The sequence below is a fragment of the Eleutherodactylus coqui genome, chromosome 2 (assembly GCF_035609145.1).
Source record: "Eleutherodactylus coqui strain aEleCoq1 chromosome 2, aEleCoq1.hap1, whole genome shotgun sequence".
Classification (NCBI taxonomy): domain Eukaryota; kingdom Metazoa; phylum Chordata; class Amphibia; order Anura; family Eleutherodactylidae; genus Eleutherodactylus; species Eleutherodactylus coqui.
The window spans coordinates 252894008-252913513 of record NC_089838.1 but is presented as its reverse complement, the minus strand read 5'-3'; the positions used below and the strand labels follow the sequence as shown (position 1 = coordinate 252913513).

The 19506-nt window shown below is 42.1% G+C and overlaps 1 protein-coding gene across 1 annotated transcript in view; it reads right to left on the bottom strand.

The window, feature by feature from the left end:
• Positions 1–19506, bottom strand: part of SLCO3A1 (solute carrier organic anion transporter family member 3A1) — a 321797-nt gene that overhangs the window by 34296 nt on the left and 267995 nt on the right. The window contains exons 6-8 of the mRNA XM_066589985.1: positions 18196–18394; positions 10627–10765; positions 2623–2798 (exon numbers count right to left, since the gene is read on the bottom strand). Coding sequence (XP_066446082.1) covers positions 2623–2798; positions 10627–10765; positions 18196–18394 — 514 coding nt within the window. The remainder of the gene's footprint in view (positions 1–2622; positions 2799–10626; positions 10766–18195; positions 18395–19506) is intronic.

Sequence of the window (19506 nt, the reverse complement as noted above, 5' to 3'; positions counted from 1 at the left end):
AATGCATCCAAGTCCTGACCTTTTCAATTACAGTCATACGGTTATGACCCTGACCAAGTAATTACAAGAACATATTTTTCGGCATTCTCTAATACCGCATTATACTGCTGTTTTATTATACTCACTTGGTATAGAAGGCTCCTTTTGTAGTAGAGTATGTGGTCCACAGTTAATACCATAAGATTATTCCTAGTGGGCAATGAAGATTTATAAAAAGATATAGAGTTGAGGCTCATGGATTTAGTATTTGCTAAGGACCCATAGAAGGTTTTCTATTAGCCCAGCAGGAATATGTAAAATGTGTGTGCTTAAGCAATACAGCTCCATGTAATGACTTCCTTTATCTTCTGTTAACTTGATAGATATGCAGTAAAACCTTGTAAATGCAAGCTCCTTATAACCTGTACAAAACCCTGAGAAACTACCCATAGAAGTCTATACTGCCCTACTCAACCTTCATATGCCTCCGACTACATATGGAGGTATAAAGGCAGATTCAGACAAACGTATTTGCAAAGACATTCCCGTATGTGAAAAACTTGCTCGTATAACGCAACACAGCAATACCTTCAATTTCGAAAGATTCATTCAGATGAATGTGTTTTTTCCGCGCAAAATCTATGTCCGCGAAAGGATAGGGCAAGCTCTATCTTTGTCCGTGTTACACAGAAAGCTGCCATAGGCTTCTATGGCAGCTCAAAAGATTGGAGGGAGGAGGAAGTTACCCTATGTACAACTCAGGGGAAAGAAGACAGCTTGCCCTAAATTGGCATTTAATTGCCACTCTATTCCATGGGAAGGGTGCAACGCTCCAACCTGTCAACTGGCATTTCAATCGCAAAAAAATAGTTTTTTTTCTTTTTGAGTCCACATTAGAGATGAGCGAGTATACTCGGTAAAGGCAATTGCTCGAGCGAGCATTGCCTTTATCGAGTACCTGCCCGTTCGAGATGAAAGGTTCGTGCGCCGGCGCAGGGGAGCGGTGAGTAGCGGCTGTCAGCAGGAGGGAGCGGGGGGGGGGGGGAGAGGGAGAGGGAGATCTCCCCTCCGTTCCGCCCCGCTCTCCCCCACAGCTCCGTGCCCGCTGCCGGCACCCAAACCTTCAGTCTCCAGCAGGCAGGTACTCGCTAAAGGCAATGCTCGCTCGAGCAATTGCCTTTAGCGAGTATACTTGCTCATCTCTAGTCCACATATATCTGACCAAAAAAAAATTGGGCTCCATTATAAACCATAGTGACAAAATATTTTTGGGGTATTATATTTCCACGGCACATTGAGTTTTGGGGACTTGGGGAGTCTCAGGGTGGCTCTGTGTACTCTCAGCTGTGCTATGGACATGACACCTAAGGGATTATGTACTTGCCAAAAATGCACCCGGTCATACAAAGTCTATTTTATCACAACCGCCTGGCAGCTGCTCTGTGTCTACTGACATGCGATATGATCCTAGTGGTTTATGCATGAATCTCTCCTCCATAGAAAGACCTCCACTGACACGATGAGCATACAGAAAGTTACAGAACATCTTGTTTTATCACAGACAGCAAATAATAAATCTGATATCATGACCAGCATCAACAAACCTGCTATCACTATGAAAAAAGCCAAAATGTACAACTTAGGTTTTATTAGATTTTATATTGAAACGGAAATTGAGCAAATAATTTTCAAATATGGAAGAAAAAGTATCTAATCTGATTGCCGATTCCTGATAAGACTGTAAATAAATTGTGGTATTGACCTTGAGAAAACACCTCTGGTCAAGAACATTATGCTGTACTACCCTGGACTTGTCTGCACGTGCTTCCCCAAAAAGATAAAATGGGAGCCTTAATTAGGAAATGAACACATACAGGAGCATATGGCGACAATCGCCAATGCTTTTGGATGGTGGCATTATGCTACTATTGGCTCACATCTAGTGCCATAAAATTGAGATTTTTCTCAGGGGTTTTCACCAATTTTAAAATTTCTTGTCTATATAGTCTGAGTTTCACCAGACATCTACTGGTATCTTTCATAACCCAAGAGATTGTCAACACCAGAGGAGTCCAGTAACAATGGGAAGACTTAGGCCTCATGTCCACGGGGACAGATCTGCAGCGGGTAACCCGCACGCGTGATCCGGGCCCCATAGGGATGCATTGGACACCCGCAGGTAATTAAATACCTGCGGATGTCATTTTCCCTTGAGGCGTGGATTGCGTGTGCGGGAAAAGACCCGCAGCATGCTCCATTTTAGTGCGGGTCTCCCGCGGGGACGGCTCCCGCAGGCTTCTATTAAAGCCTATGGAAGCCGTCCGGATCCGCGGCATACCCGCAGCATTTTTAACGCTGCGTTAATGCTGCGTTCCTTTAATGCAATTGTCAGTGGGACTTTCTAATGTTAAAAACGCATCGCAAGTTTGTGCTTTGTGATTTTTGTGTGATGCGTTATTAACATTAGAAAGTCCCATTGACATTTGCGTTAAAAAAACACAAGTGTGTTGGAGTGCTTATGTCTATGGAAAGGTTATTTAAACTCCAGTTCCAAGTAATAGAATATAAGCAATGATCTTTTTTCTACTTTTTCTTTCGAACAGGTTTGGACTTCCTGAGAAGTCAGCTCTGCGGTACACCCACCTGATCAAGATGATGACAGATGGCGTTTGGGCCATTGCTCCGATCATGCTGCAAACACACATTACGCACAGGAATGTGAGAAAAGCCTCCTGACATCCAGGGCTGGGACATTTTCCAGGAACCACAGTATTATTCTCCACAGGGACAGATGTGACACATAAACAGCCAGTCAGATTCTAGACAAAAAGAAAAGAGCACGGAGGTTATACAAGCGTCGCAAGATTTTATTTCAGAAATACACCAATTTCCGTCAATCTCTGCCGCCAGTTTGTAATTAAGAGAGCCCATTATCCTACTCTTCACCATGGACATTATTTACATCTGTGCCGCACGGTCTATGTAGAAAGCATATGCTATATACAATAGTGTAGAGCATGTATGGAAGGGAAATAGATGCGAACTTCTATCTCGAAGGTCGAAATTGGTAATGCTAGGAGCTGCTGAGTGCTCGCCTCCATTTCACTGATAATAAACCTCATTATTTGTAACATTCACCTTTAGTTAATTTATCCCAACACAAGTTTTATTAAGTTTTTGCAAAAAAATTGTTGATTAGTGTAAGGGCAATTCACAAACGTATTACTGATGAAATTGCATCCAGTTGTTATTTACTACTGGCAAAAAAGAACAAATCCATTTTTGCTCATTGTCAAAAAAAATCAAGCAACTAGAAAAAGTTCTTGGAATCAAATGAAACTTTCTATGTGTGATTGTAACATCAATATAAGTCCCCTTTCACACGGCCATGAAACTCACGAGAGGTTTGTGCTTCGCAAGATGCATAAATTTTCTGCGAATATGAACACCATTCTTTTAAATGGATTCATATACACGAGCGATGTAAATGAAAAAATTGCGGCATGTCCTATCTATTCGCATTCCTTGGAACGCATTGACCATTAATTTCAATGGGAGCTTTAATGCAACGCATGGCTCTTGCATGCCGTGCAATATGCATGCGACTATGATTTGAGGGTTCCTATTAAAATCAAAGGGAAACACTTTTGCTCCTCTATTGCACGTGTAACTCATGCAAGAGGAATGGAATTTCACAGATGCAATGCGGGGCATTTTTGCCTGAAAAACACCTTGCATCTGCCTAAAAACTGCATGTTCACTGACGCGATATTAGGCCGAGTTTCACAGCCCAATACCGTACTCACCCATGTGTAGGAAGCCTAAGTAAGTGACTATAATATCTGAGGAAAATGATAATTTATTGCAGAAAACTGAACACTTGAATGGAGGCTCTAATACCCTGTTGTACCACCACTAGCTTGGATACAAGATGTGATACAGGTGGGCATGAAGGCTCTAGTACCCTATTGTACCGCCTCTAGCTTGGATGCAAGATGTGATATGGGTGGGCATGGAGGCTCTAGTACCCTGTTGTACCGCCTCTAGCTTGGATGCAAGACGTGATATGGGTGGGCATGGAGGCAAACAGGTTCTGTATGGTATCCTCCAGCATATTGATCCACATTTACTGTAATTGAGCCTTTAGATAATGCAACTCGTAGACTGTTGAAGTTGGCATCCCAGAAGGGCCCATACATGTTCTTACACCTAGGTCTCCAGACACGGACACAGCTATCATCAGTGCACAAACTAAACCTGGATTTATTGCTGAAGACAGCCCAGTTAAGCTCCATAGCAGTCCGGTTTCATCGTTTCACGACAGCACTGCAAATGGATAGATATGTAGACCGAGCAGCAAAAAGGTGCAGAAGAATCTTCACATCAGCTTGACAAAGAGCACCATGGTGGTTGAAACATTGCCTGTTTTATGTGGAGCAAACAAAGTTTCATCTAACTGATGTGAAAATTCTTCTGTACCTTTTTGCTGTTCAGTCTACATGTCTATCAGTGAAGTTTAGTGGATCGTTGGAGTGTAATCTACTACTGAGCGTGCAGTCCTACGCGCTTCCCTATATTGGGTTCATGGTTGTGCTGCTAACGCTGCTGTTTTTTTGTATTGAACACTGCAAATGGAGTCAACAGTGGGTGGTTTCGGCAGACACAGAGGCCTGTAACAATTGTGCCATCCGTCTCTGAATGGCGGAAACAAAAGAGTTGGAGTTCCTTGTGGTTGCCAGATGATCAGATGATCCTCTCTACTGGTGGTCTGTAAAGGGCCTCCTGAGCTTTGTGTGTGTGCCCAACATTTCCTAGCAGTTTGGCCAGAATACCCCAAGTGATGGGCATTTCATCAATATGGCCATCCAGCTTCTTTCATTTCAATAATGTGACCCCTCTCAAATTCTGTTACCTGGGCGAAAACCTTTCATTGCTTCATAGAAGCATGTCTAGCTCTACACAAGTGGAAAACAAGGCCCACTACAAACAAGTAACCTCTGAGAGCCTTTTTATAGGCCAACGCTGGAATCACCTTCAGGGCCTCAGGTGGCAGGATTGTCCATCTAATCACGCCACAGCTGTAAACATTTGCATTTCTGCCTGAGATGTAACTGCATGCTGGGTTTTGCAGCAAAACAAACTCTTTCTAGGGGAATTTTTTGACAAAGAGCGTAATATCAATAAATGCAAATACCGATACAATACGGATGTATCCATATTTTAATCACTTTCAATAGACTCTAATATGCATATTTTTCATCAAATAAAGACAAAATTAGTACATGATGTGCATTTTATTTTCAGCCATGAAAAAAATGTCATGTGAATAGCCTTGTATTTATTAGCTCTGTACTAAATAAGGAAACATATTAATTGAATACGGATTCAAAATACGCTTTACTGAAAGCAACCTAATGGTAACATATACTTGTCGAAAGCATACTACAACTGCAACGACATTACAAATTTGGTGATTAGATTAAAAACTATATATATATATATATATATATATATATATATATATATATAAATATATATATATATATATACAGTGACAGTATCTTAACATCTCACTGCACCATGATCTCTACTTCCTCAATACATTTTAATTAACCTCAGAGATAGGCAACTGGTATTGATCTAAATATGTTTGTTTTGGACCATCTGAGTTTGGCTCTTTGGTGGATTATTCTGTAAAATGTATCCGGAATTAAAATGTTGGAATAGAAGCTAATCCCTCAGTAATTGTTTGGCTTGTCCAATCTAGTACTGCATTTGTACTTTAATTAGACCTCCCAAGTGTCCCTCTTTTAGAGGGACAGTTCCTATTTTTTTCCCTCTTTGGCCCTTAACTGTTTCTCCATTTCATCTTAGAAATAAATTGTCTTATATAAACCTACTATATTGCTCCATAAACTATTTGCACAGTTTTCCTGATTGTATTTGAGACTCCTATGTGCAATTTATTTCATTATTTAGTGAAATTCCAATAGTAAAAATTTCTATGTTCTGATGTTTTTTGTGCTAATATTTAAATTACAAGCAATCAAACGTGTAGATATGGATGGAAAAATGGATCTGCCATATAATGAACCATAAGTGTCCCTCTCCAACTGTCCAAAAAGTTGGGAGTTATGCCTTAATCCAATGCTTATCTGTTTCGATATGTACTGCTTCACCTAACATTGTGTCTTGTGTGTTTATGCTCAGGCCTCATGCACACGACTATATTACAGATCTGCGCTGTACAGATCAGTAAAACATCACTCATAAAAGTACTGTATGTACACCCATAAAACAAGTCAATCAGCTTCTGATTGCATATTAATAAATTTGGCACATTTTATTGCATGCCTTATTTTGGAAATATTCCCATCTAGAAGCGTAGTGGAGCGCATAGCAACTCTGTGTGCCCACCGCTCCATAATACCAGGCTGTGTGCAGATGCCATGCATATACTCTCTGTAGTTATTCAAGCAAATGGCTTTGCATGAAAGAAACTTTTTTGAATGCTTAAATGCAAAACTTTTCTCTTCAGGATGATGGGTAATATGATAGCACTATGCACTAATATGCGAGAAAATTGTGCGATTTTGTCTCCCGTGTGAAAGAGGCCTTAGGCCTTAGTCAGACGGGCGATTTTTCGCGCGATTTGCGGATCGCATGACGGATGCGCATCCGCAAATCGCGTGACCGGTGCGCGCAAGTCGCCCACAAATCGCCCGAAAATCTGCTCCTAGCCGCGTTTCATTAGAAACGGGCCGGAGCTGTCTAGCGCATTGCATTCAATGGAGACGGCAATACAGCCGTCTCCATTGAAAGCAATGCGCTGCGGGCGAGCCCAGGATGAATTGTCGGTAAGGGCTTAAATATATAAGCCCTTACCTGCAATTCATCCTAAAATGTGTAAAAATAAAAAAAAATTGTATACTCACCTTCTGCCGGCAGCCGGAGCGCCGCGCGGCCGTCCTGCAGTGGGTGTGAAGGGGGTGTGAGTCAGACCTGCCCCCTGATTGGCTCAGCGCTGAGCCAATCAGAGGCATGCCTCACTCACACCCATTCATGAATTCATGAATGGATGTGAGTCAGACCTGCCCCTGATTGGCTCAGCACTGAGAGGCAGCAGTCACTCACCCATTCATGAATTCATGAATGGGTGTGTGAGTGTTTTCAGCCTCTGATTGGTCAGGGCTGTGACCAATCAGAGGCAGATCATTCAGCAGGCGGGGATTTTAAAGCCCCGCCGGCTGAATAGTGCCAAGAAGCAGTTCAGGAGAACTGACAGCGGCCGCGGCTGGACTCCGGCTGCAGCGGAAAGGTGAGTATACAATTTTTTTTTATTTTAACACATTTTAGGATGAATTGCAGGGAAGGGCTTATATATTTAACCCCTTCCTGACAATTCACCCCGCGCACGCCGGCAGCCCATTGCTTTCAATGGAGCGGCTGTATTGCCGCTCCATTGAATTCAATGGGCAAACATCGTTCTTCAGCTGTGGCAGAGAAGAATGATTTGTCTTCTATATGTTCTCAATGGGGTCGGCACTGCTGCCGCCGGCCCCATTGAGCGCATATACAGAAGAGAACAGGAATCGCAGATCGCAGATAGGTGCGATCTGCGATTTCTGGTCTATAATTTAGCGCTCATGTGTCCGATACCATTGCAAAGCAATGGTTTTAAAAAATCGCCGGACGCATGCGCAAATCGCGGCTAAAAACGCCCGTCTGACTAAGGCCTTAGTCTCATGTCTGGCTTACTTCCACATTCTGTGTGCTGGTTCCTTAGCTGTATGCTATATAGATGACATATCTTACTTGAGAATCTTTGCACTAAGCATTGTGCTGCATGTTAAAAATACATTTGTGCTCACCCACTCATAGTCTAGACTGATTTCCTTCTTTTTTCCATGACACAGTAATGTCTGACTCAAAGGTTTGAGAATCTGGTCTCCTTTTTACCCATCTATATGTTCATAACTACTAGGTTTTACAAGTTTAGTCCATGGACATTTCTAACCCTGGATACATGACTTTTATTCCCTGGGTGACCATCTGTAATCACCAGGGATAGCCATCTCTAGGTATATTAAGTGGCCACTGTAGGGGATATGTAGCATTATATGTCAGCCATGTGTTTAATGCTTGGACATGCCAGGTACACCAGAACAGGAACCGCTCTTACTGAGCACCTCCGAATTGTAGCACATAGAGATGGGATCAAAAGTGGACTTCCCCTTCCATGACATCCATATGCCATAATGTTCTTCATCAGAACTTAGCCTGAAAATCAAAATGTAACAGAAATAAATATTAATGCTCATAGGCTAAGGACTAGTATTTGCCTAGATGGGGATTTCTTTGCATGATCCTGAGTACCTCAGTTGTGTGATCACAGCAGGTTGTATCTCCTCACAATGAAGGAATCATGATGGACATGTACTGTTGATTTTTTTGACTTATATTCCATTAAAATGGTAAATTAAAGGGGTTTTCCGGCAAAATTAAGTTATCTGCTATTCACAGGATAGAGAATAACTGCCTTATGGGTGAGCCTTTGACCACAGGGACAACCACTGATTGCCAGAACAGGGGTCCTGTGTCCTCCTACTGATAGTGATGGGACTGGCATGCTCCATTCATTTCAATGAGAGCGTTTAGCAATCTCCACCATACTCACAGAAATGAATGCAATGATGGCCGAGCATGTGCACTGCCCCTCCATTCATTTGCCAATCTCCTAGAGGGATTAGGGACTCCCGTTCTGGTGATCAGCAGGGGTCCCAGTAGTCAGACCTTCACTGATCATCTAGTCATCTGCTGTCATCTGGATAGGGGTAAGTTCATCTTAACAAAATGTCCCTTTAAATATCCTTATCTTTTGTCTATTTTATAGAAAAGGTACATTTGTTCACTATTCAATGACTAAAGAAATCTAACGCATACAAGACTTCTAGAAAAGTACAGAGAGCTACGCCTGTGCCGGTATTAAGAGTTATTCCCTTAACGCCTGGATAGGCATTATTTCCTTTACCAGAAGAAAGTGAAGAACAACATTACAATGAAGCATATTCAATTAAAGGTCTGAGTAATTCTGACACTTAGTCTACATGCAGAAAGTTTGTCATTCTTTGGCTAAATTACTCTGGGACATATTTATACAAATCTTTGTTTTTCAGACAATTTTCTGGATTGTCACAATTTTTAGGGGAACTTACTACATGACACATGGGCGTAGTTTTAGATAAAAGTTGTACAAAAGCTGAAAACAGAATGTGTCACAAAATAAATGTATAGTCTCAACTGACATCCTGGAAAACTGATTTTATACTATATGACAGGTCTGAGCTGGTGTTAGCTAACCATCAATTTTATAGAGTGGGAATATCTAACATGCTTTATTAATGTAGCATACACTTACTACAAATGAAGTCCCAAAGTCAAACTCAAATCTGTTGGCAATGAGAAAAATATGAAAAAATGACAAGTTGATGAAGTATGAGGTCAATATATACTAGGGTTTATGCTTGGCATACATATTGGGATCTGGTCCTGCAGCTCAAGGGCTTCTTTAGACGGATGCATTTGCAAATACGCTCACCGCTAAGGAGCGTATTTGCCCCTGAATCTGTCAAGTCTTTTCTTTTTGACAGTTCAAACTTCGCGCTATTGCATGCGAGCAAAAAAAAATAAAGATAGGCAGAAAAGCTAAACGTTAGAAAGATAGGGTCTGGCCTATTTTTTCTTGTGCATAGTAATATCGCGAGTCAGACAGTGCATGCTGCTTCCTCATTGGCCATCACTGAGCAGTGTTGGCCAATCAGAGCAGCATGTAATGTCTTAGACTACAGATGCACCACCAGTGCTCAGTGTGCATTGGGTAGTCTAAGAAAAACTGTGGCCAACTTGGTCATATAACGAGGAGCCCCAAGAATAAACAGATCAGCATCCGAGCCAGAAAAAGGGTGGCACCAGATAATATAACTCCCACCTCCAGTCTCTGGACCAATTTTGCCCCAGAACCAGGGGGTAACTTTCAAAACAATTCAGTCATGGAAGTTACAATAGCTCAGACCAGTAATACACTGTAGGAGAGATTCCTAATGGCAGCCAGTGCAAAGTGCCCCATTTAGGCAGATGAAAAACGGTTGGCGAAAAGCACTTTTCATTAATGTAACTCATAATCCCGTAAACTATATCACAGGCTACATCACAGCCACTGCTACAGACCTGGGCACTTTACTACAATATTCAACTCACCTTTCAATATTTCAGCTATGGAGGTAATGAGGAGCCAGTAAATTGTATCTGCATTAGAGCCGAGAGAAATGTGTGTGTGCCGTGAAGGCAAACAGTCTGTTGTTAATGAATAGAAGATGAGAACATTATCAATGAATCAGCATGCACTTTATTCCCAGTCTGTAATTGTCTCAATAAGATGAAGACCTGGGCAGTAGGAAATTGCTTCCTGGGGGTTAATACTGTGTTTAAAAGAAGCTATCTGCTCAGTCGCACTATCCTATAACAGATTTCAAGATTGGAGATTACATGTGAAATGTGTGAACTTTGACACATAGAATATACAGATATATACAGATATTGCATTCACCTGTGCAACATATCATATATAGGAATTGTATGTGAACTTACTGCCTTCGTGCAGCCAGCAAAGCAAGCGGACATGTAGGTGATTCCATCGGCACCACAAACAGGGGTGAACGAGTCATTCTGACATTCACAGCCTTTATTGCAGGGAGGAGAATGAATCAAGGAGGACCCTGTAGAAGAGCTGAATGAGAAGAATAAACATTTAAATTTCACTGTACACAATGAATACATGAGAGAAATAATGGGGGGAAAAAGCCAGACTGATGATCCTCTTAGATCTTTCCAAATATTAGTTTAATTAGAAAACAGAAAGTCTCCTGAGACCAATTATGGGACTGGATGTTGGGCTGAATTCTGTGTAATTTACTGTTTGTATGCAGAACACAATTTTTTACAGATTCTTATGAAAATCTATTTTTTAAAATGATGTGGTTGATAGATCAACAGTAAAAACAACGAAGAGTACTATAGATTATTGTGGTAACACGGTAACACAGTATGTAAGGCTGAAAAAAGACATAAGTCCCTCCAGTTCAGTCTATTTCGCCCCAATGTTGATCCAGAGGAGGGCAGAAAAAACACAGTGAGGTAGAGGCCAATTTTCCCTATTTAAGGGAAGAAATTCTTTCCTGACTCCAATCTGGTAATCGGAATAATCCCCGGATCACCGATCCTTCTGAAGTTATTAGTGATTATAACATGTAATATTGTATCGCTCAAGAAAGGTGCCCAGGCCCCTCTTGTACTCTTTTATCAAATTTGCCATCACCACATCCGGCACAGAGTTCCATAGCCTCACTGCTCTTACAGTAAAGAATCCTCTTCTATGTCGGGATATTGTGTTACTATTATACATACAGACATGCCCACTTTTAAATTTCAAAGAATTTTATTAAAAACCCCAATTCATCAAGATACAAATTGAATATATTATTGCCACATGGCAGCAAAAGCTTTTGACAGGCTGGAAATTCCAACGCAATCACTGGAGAGCTTCTAGTAGAAAAATATAGCCTATACATGTCCCGACAGTGTATAGCGAAATTATAGTTTTATACGTTTTTGCTTTTTTAAAAATGCATCATCTCAAATTGCAAATGTCAAGTCAAGACGGAAGGTAAGGACGGACACATCTGTACGCCATCGTCTTAAAGAAGATCTATACTATTTTACGCAATACAATAATAACGTTGGAGCGCCTTTTCTAAGAAATTTGCGCTGTGTTGTTCCTATGTAATTTCTACTGTAAGTGGGCGTTACATTCCAGCTGTCAAATAGGGCATGTCCTTAGACAGTCTGACCACCTCAGCATTGACTGGTCAGTGCGGAGGGTGTAGGGTCATGCCTCTTCGACAGGAAGAATAACAGTGCAGAGTTTGGAGACAAGATGCACCATAATTGTCATTTTATTGGAAAGACATATATTTAGAGGAACAGACATGTCAGGAGAAATAATAGGTCCTCTTTAAATGTTTTATCCATAGTGCGCAAAACAAATGCAAGATATACAGTATGCGTTACCAAGAAATCAACTTAAAATTGCAGACATGACCTCAAACTGTGCCTCTAGTTCAGTAATAATCTATACAAAAGCAAGTGATTATTTAGCAAGTCTGACAATGTAATTAGACTATAGCTTCTACTCAGTTTTTCACTGCATGGCAGATGTCAAAGGGCCCTTCAAAAACCAATAGAATCCCAAATAATGCATATTCTATTTTTAGTAATACGGATAGTCAACAAATCCTTTATTGGAGAACTTTAAAACGAAGACACTATTTTTACCAGCGCTGCAGAACAAGTTGGTGCTATACAAATAAAGATTATTACCCAACTAATATGGCCACAAATTACCCCTAAATTTGCTAACAATAACCCATCTGCAGATCATCAATGTGATGAAAACCTTATTTACCCCCTTAAGGGCTTAGTCACACGGGCGTTTATTGCCGCGATTTGCGCATGCGCATGCGTCCGGCGACTTTTTAAAACCATTGCTTTGCAATGGTATCGGACACATGAGCGCTTTTTATGCGCTCGTCCGATAAATTAGAGAACAGAAATCGCAGATCGCACCTATCTGCGATCTGCGATTCCTGTTCTCTTCTCTATATGCGCTCAACGGGGCCGGCGGCAGCAGCGCCGACCCCATTGAGAACATATAGAAGACAAATCATTCTTCTCTGCCACAGCTGGAACAGCTGTGGCAGAGAAGAACGATGTTTGCCCATTGAATTCAATGGAGCGGCAATACAGCCGCTCCATTGAAAGCAATGGGCTGCCGGCGTGCGCGGGGTTAATTGTCGGGAAGGGGTTAAATATATAACCCCTTACCTGCAATGCATCCTTAAATGTGAAAAAATAAAAAAAAAGGATGTTCTCACCTGCTCCCGGCAGCTGGAGATCCCGGCGGTCGGACTGCAGTGGGTGTGAAGGAGGTGTGACTCAGGCTTGCCCCTGATTGGCTCAGCCTGAGCCAATCAGAGGCTGAGCTCAGTCACACCCATTCATGAATTCATGAATGGGTGTGACTGAGACTTGCTTCTGATTGGCTCAGCGCTGAGCCAATCAGGGGCAAGCCTGAGTCACACCTCCTTCACACCCACTGCAGGCCGACCGCCGGGATCTCCAGCTGCCGGGAGCAGGTGAGTACATCCTTTTTTTTTATTTTTTCACATTTAAGGATGCATTGCAGGTAAGGGGTTATATATTTAACCCCTTCCCGACAATTAACCCCGCGCACGCCCGCAGCGCTTGCATTCAATGGAGCCGCTGTATTGCCGGCTCCATTGAATGCAATGCGCTGGACAGCTCCGGCCCGTTTCTAATGAAACGCGGCTAGGAGCAGATTTTCGGGCGATTTTTGGGCCGATTTTTCGGCGCCGGTCACGCGATTTGCGCATGCGCATCCGTCATGCGATGCGCAAATCGCGTGAAAAAACGCCCGTGTGACTAAGGCCTCAAAGGGGTTGTCTCACGCCGAAACGTTTTTTTTTTTATTCAATAGGCCCCCCGTTCGGCGCGAGACAAACCCGATGCATGTGTTAAAAAAAAAAACGGGTAGTACTTACCCGAATCACCGCGCTGCGGCGACTTCTTCCTTCTTCTTACCTACCTTAGTAAGATGGCCGCCGGGATCTTCATTGTGCAGTCCATTGCCGATTCCAGCCTCCTGATTGGCTGGAATCGGCACACGTGACGGGGCGGAGCTACAAGGAGCCGCTCTCCGGCACGAGCAGCCCCATTCAGAAGACAGAAGACCGCACAGCACAAGCGCGTCTAAAATCGCCAGAAGAGGCGATTTTAGACGGATCCATGGAGACGAGGACGCCAGCAACGGAACAGGTAAGTGAATAACTTCTGTATGGCTCATAATTAATGCACGATGTACATTACAAAGTGCATTAATATGGCCATACAGAAGTGTATAACCCCACATGCTTTCATGAGACAACCCCTTTAAGTGTACGCACCGGCATAGGCCTGTTGACTACGACCTTAAGGCTCTACTTAAGATATGTATGGAAGGCATAATATGTTATCAGTAATTATATCCTCTTCTTGACCTCTATGAACCGCAATCAGGATCTCATAGACCTTGTCAAAAGCACATGGGGTGAAAAGTTTCCACTACACCATAACAATATTTTCCAATCTTTGCTAGGACTGACAAGAGTTTGTAAGTTCCTTGATATACTTTGACCTGTTGACTGACCCAGACTCAACACCAAATAATGCCATCTAAGGATATATTCACAAGTAGCAGATTTGTTGCAGAAATGTTTGCAACAGAAAACAGTTTTCATACTTTTGTAGTTACTGTGGCAACACTATGGTTTTCCCCAAGCCCCATTGAGATAAATGGGGCAATCATGGAGATTATTGCAAAAAATGTGTCGAATTCACTATAATTTTGCAATAAAATGCCTTTAACTCTATTCTCAAGTGTGCGACACCTGGCCGCTACAGTAATGAATACCCTTTCATTTAACATTGCGTTCACTCGATGGCTTCTATATTCACAGAAATGTATTTATACATCTAGTCTATTATATTTACCTCCCAGTAAAAATGATCTAGCGTATACGTTCTGCTGTTTTATTCAGACTCAAGTTACGGGTCATGAACACATTCTATTGTTAAGGTTTAAGGAAAGGCGTCTATAGTATGTAGACAGGCGATTATTTTATAATTGCCACTTTCTGCCTTTCATTGTCATTTTACAATCCAGCTGGAACAATTCACATTTGTTTCATAAACCAATGAGTGAGCTTTCAAGTGACAGCTGTAACGTACGAGTCCAGAACATTGGTTATGATCTGTCATTTTACCAAGTACCATTAAAATGAGCAATCATTGTCGAGAAAAAGCAGCGTACTGTAGTCGAAAGGACTGTGAAACGGCAGGTATGACATTTATTGCTGATTCAAGCAGAAAAAAGGTTCTTTGAACAGAACAACAAGCAGTAAATGCTAGGACTGCATGAGATAGATTTTTAGTTTTTTTTGTAAAGTAGCTATTTCTGATGTAGCAATCATAATCTACATCTACCGTGTAAATCTGTCTTGGTAAGGGTGCCGGAAATGAAGTTCTTGCTTTACTGAGATCCTGTTTTTGTACAGATGTTGGAATTGTTAACATGACTGGTGCATTGTGATAACTCAATTTATAGCATTGTAGCACACTGTAATCAAAGGAGGACATGTCACCAGGTTCATGCTGCCCGAATCATGGCAGCATTAACCTGGGACAGAAATGCCCATCCGGGCCCATATATGTTGAGATCTGAAATGCTTCAGAAAAAAAAACATACTTAGTAGTTTGACTCAGAGCTCAGCTGGAACAGAGCTGCGAGTCAAAGAGGTGGGCCATGTCGGGTTCTCCCGGCCTGCAGCTTGTTGACTTACATAGAGCTCTCTCCCTATACACAAACAGTGAGAAGATCTGTCAGTCTTGATGGCATTGACAGGGAGAGCCCACTGTGACCTGCCTCTTTGATTCAAGAGCTCTGTGGACTGAGCTACAAGTAAGGCCAGCTGCACCTGGCCGGATTAGAATTGTGGAATCCGGGGCGGGCGTCCACCTCTGGGTTCCGCAGCAAATACCTTGCTATGAAAAAGTGCTTTTTCCTACATATGAACAGAAATCAATTGCTTTTTTCCGCTCACAGAGGAAAAATCACAGCATGTTCTATTTTTGTGCATATTCTGCACAGACATTTTCCATTGATTTCAATGGAAGCTGTTCGACCCGCAGCCCTTCCACAATTAACATTGCGGAAAGGTAGCGGGACTCACATTATTGCCCAGTAGCGGCGTTGGGAAATCTGTACTGCCCATGTCTGACATCGAGCCGTCCGGACCATCCGCCGTAGAGGAGAAGATAAAGAAAGGCAGGTATGCAGGGTCGCCGGCCGGGCACAGGGTCGGAGTGCGATGCAGGATCCCGCTTTCAAAATCCGACCCAGTCGTGTGCAGCCGGCCTTAAAGGGGTTGTCTCGCGAAAGCAAGTGGGGTTATACACTTCTGTATGGCCATATTAATGCACTTTGTAATATACATCGTGCATTAAATATGAGGCATACAGAAGTTATTCACTTACCTGCTCCGTTGCTAGCGTCCCCGTCTCCATGGCTCCGTCTAATTTCGCTGGCTTCTTGCTTTTTTAGACGCGCTTGCGCTGTGCGGTCTTCTGCCTGGTGAATGGGGCCGCTCGTGCCGGAGAGCTGCTCACCGCGTCGTCATCGTAGCTCCGCCCCGTCACGTGTGCCAATTCCAGCCAATCAGGAGGCTGGAATCGGCAATGGAACGCAAGGAAGGAGAAGAAAATCCACGGTGCACCATGGGAGAAGACCCGCGGTGCACCGTGGGAGAAGACCAGCGGCGCCATCTTTAAAAGAAGAATAGAAGAAGCTGCAGAACGCTGATGCAGGTAAGTGCAATGTGCTTTTTAAAAACTAACCTATGCTTTCTTTCTTTGGGGTAAGTGGAAAATTTTTTTTTTTGCTTTCACCGCGAGACAACCCCTTTAAGCTTCTAAGTATGTTTTTTGCTGAAATGCTGTAGCGCTTCAGAAAAAAACATACCTGGGCCAAATGGGCATATCTGTGCTGGGTTCATATTACCCGTGGTATGGTTAGCATGAAAAGGCTGGCAGCTTTACTTTAAATTATAAAAAACACAAAGTCAGCACTTCCAACAACTTAATTTAAATGTACAGGTGCACTGAAACCAGGGCTGTCATAATAAGCAGCAAAACGTGGCAACAGCACTCATACACATCTAATATCTTAGATCATATTTTGATCAAAGTATGCGGGCCCATCTGCTAACAATCAGGAGACTATGCTTATGGATGGGTCCTAACAGTAATAGATACTTCTCTTTTTGAGAAGTATCAACGTTCATCTGACCGAACCCTAAATGTTATGCTAAACTTTGCTACACCTGTATGTATTGCCAGTCTAATCTCATTATTTTAAGGGGTGGTGTAAAGTACCTTTTTATAGGCACCATAGCATTCGTACAGTGGCCTGTGAGAATTATGCAAGAGTCATGCTTCCTTTCTCAACAGTAAGTGTTCTTCATCAGGGAAAGAGTTTTGAGATAGCATAAACCAATGCCAGAGACTGATTTGATTGTGTGTAGCACCAAGAGAAGGCACTATCACCAGAAGTGTAACTTAAAGCTCCTTGTGTCCAATGCAAATGTGTAACAGGGTGTCCTAACTAATTTTGCAACATTTATAATACCAGCCCCTCATATGAGGCAAAGAGACTTTCAGGTCCCCTGAGGCTCCAGGGCTAGGGTATGAGTGCAAGCTTTGAAACCCTATAAGTTACACCCTTTAACTATCATCATTTTAATGCTAAGATTTACTAGTTTTTAGAAAATATTGAGGATTCTTGAAGTACAAGTGTCACTTTACACTGCCTCCTACAGGCCATGGAAGACAGTGCACTTCACAAATGAAAACGCCGAACTACAGTGAATACAAGCCAGAGTTATGAATTAAAAAAAAATATATATATATATTATTGCGCACAACATAATAAACCAAGAATACTCAATTGATACATAGGATGGGCCCTTAAATCAAGGTGTGCAACCAACACTCAAGCACTGAGATGGAGTGTAGAGCAGGACATTACAGGAACCTTTTTAGGTTTATCGTAAAAATGGTTTTTGGCGCCTAATAAAGCTGTGAATAAATCGGATACATGCCCGTGTCTTTTGGTTTGTCTCACGGCTTGTTTATCCCAGTCGCCTGCTGAAAAATAAAATCTACATAACTTAAGATGACTAAACGTGGCATGTCCAGACTGCAGCAAAGACGAGATTTATGCCAGCCCAGCAATAAGAAGAGTAATTGTGTCAGTTTTAACTCCGCTCTTTTATAAAGAACATCCTAAAATATTGGCTGCCTGTGTTTAACAGCTTGTTCTATGGAGCTTGTGTTATAAAGCGGCGCGGCTATAAAATCGTTTAGTGACATCTGTTTCATCCAATGAATTACGTAAACTTGACCTTCATATAACAGTAAAAAATGCATCGCTGAATAGCCAATATATGTGGAAGGAAATAAACTTGCTATATTAGGAAGAGTGCTCACCGGTTTCCATAGGGAACAGTCACTCCGGCTACTGGACCAGTGTCACAGCCCAAGAAGAGAAAAGACACATAGCATGCAGTGGAAACCAGATTGACTAGCATCGCCATTCTAATTGCTCCCAGAGCAGATAGACTTAGTTTCTTCACAAGAAGTCCGCCAAGGAAGATGCCCAAGCATGCACATGGTATTGCTGTCATTCCTACAACAACACAAGACATTGTTATTATAAAGTCTCTAAAAGAGGTTTTCAAGTTTTATGTACATAAAGAATAAAGGGTTAATCTGATTTTTAAAACTTTTCTAAAGAAGCACCCCCCAAAAATATGAAACTTTGTCATACAGGGTATCTCTAAAGTAAATACCAACACTATACTACATTTATTACTCAGCCACCAGCATACATGAGAGGCTGTTTTCTGATTTCTATGATGCACAAGGATCCCAGGTTTTATCCACATTAGTTGGAAGGTGAATAGGTAGAATTACAGAATTTGGAGAACTGAGAGTCCCCACGCCACGATTGAGCACGAGCATGACTAACCAAAATGGAATGTCTTCTATACCATGTCTCTGCACAAACTGTACAGGCTCTTCTTATTTGGACCTTTCCCATCTACACATGCTGGAAAATTGGTAAATGATGATTCCAATGATTATGTCTACCAGCAGGTCAGTGCACCACCCTACTTTCACCTTCAAATTTGTTCCTACCTCAATTATGCTCTGCCTTATTAATGGATAGGAAGAGCATGGAGAAACAACCAAGCCTGACTTGTGGGTCCACCTCAAGGACAAAACTGTGCCATGCAACCTTGATGAATTGCGTGTAAGAATTCAGGAAGCCGTAGACACTGTGACATCAGACATGTTGGGAAGAGTCTGGAAGGAGTTTGATTACTGCATCAATGTTTGCCATGTCACCCACGGGGCTCACATTGAATAAATGTAATGTGAATTAAACTTGGGATCCTTTGTGCTTTATATAGGTCAAAAAACAACCTCTCTTGAATATTGCTTGCTCAGTAATAAATTTATTATAGTGGGACTTATATGATAAGTCACTTTGCAAGGAAGTAATTTTTCAACTTTGAAATCTAATTCACCTGACTTCTTGGATGCCCCAAAGAAAGAACTTATGGTTTCAAAACAGACCGGTGCTACAACAGTTGACTGTAACGAGTCACTGCATGTGTTAGAGGTGGACATAGACTGCATAGGGCCCCACTATAGAACTAGGTTTGGTTCTTCTGCTCCTCAACAGCCAATTAGCAAAAAGTAAGACCCTCACTATTCCTTGGTCAACAGGAATCT